The sequence below is a fragment of the Anopheles cruzii genome, chromosome 3 (assembly GCF_943734635.1).
Source record: "Anopheles cruzii chromosome 3, idAnoCruzAS_RS32_06, whole genome shotgun sequence".
Classification (NCBI taxonomy): domain Eukaryota; kingdom Metazoa; phylum Arthropoda; class Insecta; order Diptera; family Culicidae; genus Anopheles; species Anopheles cruzii.
In genome coordinates, this window is record NC_069145.1 from 43711746 (window position 1) to 43715437 (window position 3692).

Below are 3692 nucleotides of genomic sequence, written 5' to 3' on the forward strand. Positions count from 1 at the left end.
TGAACTTTTCGTACTTCATGCTAGGGTTTACATATTTTCTTATAACCTTCACTTCAGACCACGGAATTCCTTCGTTCTGATCTTTGAGAAACTCCTCAATCTCTTTTGCGGAGTAATCGTCTGTCATTCCTATTATCTTCATTCTCACCAGGGGCATTGAAATGGAGTATCCGTGGCCAAGATCAGTCGCTAAGCTAGCTTTAATTGAATTCAGGTTCTCATTTAGTGGTACTGTCACCGAAATGCGCCCTTCACTACCATTACGGCAGTCCGACAGGTGGTGCCGCCTAGGATCTAATGTATTCCTTATGTGGGATCGGGTCACAGCACAGGTTTGATTCATTGACGGGACGATTACCACCCTACTGTGCCTTTGATCCCCACTACTACTAGCTGCTATTCTGAGACGACCTGCGTCAAATTGCTTCACCATGGTTCATCATCGGAAAAAAATATCCGATGGTTTTTAGTGCTGGCGCAGTAGAAAATAATATCCGATGGTATTTATCGGTTTACAGTATTGGTGGAGTAGGAAAAAAATATCCGAAGGTTTTTAGTGCTGGCGCAGTAGAAAAAAAATATCCGACAGTATTTATCGGTTTACAGTATTGGTGGAGTAGAACAAAAAATATCCGATGGTTTTTAGTGCTGGCGCATCGTTGAAATTAAGCACTTTCAGCTGAGGGCTGAAATGTTGTACAACGGTGTTAAAAGCTCCAAAACTATCATTCAAATGCAGCTCTTCTACACGCGGCGAGTTAATAGGCAAGTTCAATGCATTTGTGAAGAATGGCATATCAAACTCATCAGTGCATAGTTGTAGCGATTTTAAATTAGGTAGCGCTGGAAAAAAAATTGCGTCGGTGTCTCCATCCGCAAAAAAAAACGACACCTTCAATTCTTCCAGTTCCGGTACTTCTAAGAGGAATTGTGCAAGCATGCCTTTAGTGACAATACGTGCCGAAGAAATTCGCAAACTATAAAGCGAAAGCCCGAACTTTTGCAATATTTGTTTAGCAAATATTGTTGCAATGCCGTAGCGAAATTTAAAATAAATATGCCGATATTTTCGCTTAACATGTTACTATTAAGCAAAATAGAGCATTCATCAGGCTTCGGTCGTAGCAACACGCGGTTCATGCGGTGCCTCGAAAAAACTAGGTTAGACCATCCTTTACAAACGAGAGACGCTGTTTTCATGTCGGCCACATCAAGATAATCAAAAATGCTGCACAGAACCTTAAATGACATACAAACCCGCCGGCCCCCCCGCCTATTCCCCCCCGCCTATCTGGCCCCCGCCTAGGGGCCTATCTGGCATTGCAGGGGGGGCAGGAGCGCGATGTATCATCGCCCTTTATTTGGTATTTGGGCCTCAGCTGCCAGTCGCTATTCCGCTCTTGCTCTGCACAGCCGGTTAATAAGGAACAAACCGTGGTATCGGTGATGAACAGAAAGGTTAATCACAAACAGTTAACAGAGTGTTCGCCAAGTGAGTTGTGCCAACGTGGCCAATTTATCCTGTCGCAGTTGCAGCAGCAGCTGCAGCTGCAGCTTCGGCTTCAGCTTCCAGTCGTTGCTCTACGCGCCACGCCTGTTGAAGTTGCTGCGTTACGGTTCGGCAAGCACGGGCAAAGCGCTGCCAGCACTCCGGGCTCCGCAGCATCTCACTCGCCAGGTTGTCCGGCGTGAGGGGGGTGTGGCCGTCATCCGCCAGCAGCTCCGCTCTCTCCCGCTGGAACCGCGGGCAGTGGAACATAGCATGCTCCGCTGACTCCGCGGCACCAGGGCACAAGGTGCAGTCAGGGGATCGTGCGAACGTCTTTGTAGGGTAGCTTATTCACAAGACGACGCGGTTGTTTCGATGGTTGAGACTCTACTAATTTATTTCAACGATCTTCGTCGGTTAGTCGACTGGTGTGTTGGTATGGGTTATAAGGTTAGTCGGTTTTGTATTGGTGTGATGGTATGGGTTATTGAGTTGGTAGGCTTCGTGTTGGTGTGATCCGCCACACTATTCCCCCCTATATGTTTTAGTACTTTAGTACTTTAGGGGAACCTTCACTGTGCGTCCATAACGCGTTTTGTAGTGCGCGGGCTCCTCCTCTGATGGCGTACAAACTTCTTGCGCTTGGGCTGGTCGTTCCTCATTATCGATGAATGCTGCCTTCAAACGGTCGACCGAGACTGGATCGCGTCTGCCCTTAATATCGACGATAAATACCTTCCCTTTGCGGCTTAATACGCGGTAAGGTCCATCGTATGGTTGGGTAAGTGGTGGTTTAATCGCTCCTACCCTTACGAACACGTGGCTACATGTTTCTAATTGCTTTTGCACAAAGGTGCCTTGCTTCGAGTGGTTACTCGTTTGTCTTGGTCTTATTTTTGCCATGTCTGCCTTCAGGTTTGTGATGAACTCTGGTTGATGTGTGAGCTTGTTGTCTTTGGTTTCATCAAAAAACTCTCCCGGTAGCCGAAGAGAAGTGCCATAGGTGAGCTCGGCAGCCGTCGCTTCCAGATCATCTTTCCAGGATGCCCGCATTCCGAGGAGGACGATTGGTAGAACTTCCGTCCATCGTGGGTTTTGCTGGCACATGATCGCGGATTTTAATTGGCGATGTACGCGTTCGATTTGTCCGTTCGCTTGCGGATGATACGGTATTGTCCGTAAATGCGTAATGCCGAGGCGTTTGGATAAGGTGTTGAATAATTCCGATTCAAACTGCCTACCGCAATCTGTGGTGATCTTTGCCGGCACACCGAATCGAGCGACCCAACCGTTAATAAAAGCTTTCGCCACTGTTAACGCCGTCATATTTGGTATAGGAATTACTTCGGGCCATCGTGTAAATTTGTCAATGATTGTTAGGCAGTACGAGTTTCCTTCGGAGGGTGGCAGTGGCCCGATGAGGTCTATATGAAGGTGTAAAAATCTGCTATCGGGAACCAGTATCTGAGCTACTGGTGTTTTGTTGTTACGTTGCACCTTAGATTTCTGACACTGTATGCAGCACGTAACGAACTGTTTGCAATCACGGCGAAACGCTGGCCAGATAAAGCGTTCTGAGACTAATCGAGTTGTGGCTCTGATACTCGGGTGTGAGAGATTGTGTATCTTCTCTATTACACGTTGGCGAAACTCTTGTGGAACAAACGGGCGGAGTGCGTCTGTCGATGTGTCACAATACAGGCGCGCAGATGTGTTCGGCATTTTTAGTAATTTTAACTTTACCGATGTGTTCGCTGGTGGATTTTCGATGAACTTCTGCAGGTCGGAGTCCGTTTCTTGTAGTTTCGCCATGCGCTCGTAGTCAATAACGTCACCGTCAATCGCTTGGATGCGGCTGAGCATATCGGCTACATTGTTATCTTTGCCTGGCACGTGCCTAATGTCAGTTGTGTATTCACTAATGAAACATAGTCTGCGTAGTTGCGTCGGACTAGCTCTTTCTGGTCGTTGAAGGAATGCAGTCGTTAAAGGCTTGTGGTCCGTATACACAGTAAAATCTCGAGCTTCTAGTACATCTTTGAAATATCGGACTGACTCGTATATTGCATACAGCTCTCGATCGTAAGTGCTGGCTTTAATCAATTGTGGCGATAATTTTTGAGAAAAGAAGGCTAATGGCTGCGACTCATTCTTTACTATTTGGTGTAGTGCTGCACCTATTGCTGAACCTGATGCGTCCACT

General features: G+C 47.0%; 1 protein-coding gene across 1 annotated transcript; it reads right to left on the reverse strand.

The window, feature by feature from the left end:
• Positions 1 to 2041: 2041 nt before the first annotated feature.
• Positions 2042 to 2542, reverse strand: LOC128270458 (uncharacterized). Its single transcript, XM_053007858.1, has one exon. The coding sequence runs from the start codon at positions 2540 to 2542 to the stop codon at positions 2042 to 2044; it is 501 nt and encodes a 166-aa protein (XP_052863818.1).
• Between the last annotated feature and the right edge of the window lie 1150 nt (positions 2543 to 3692).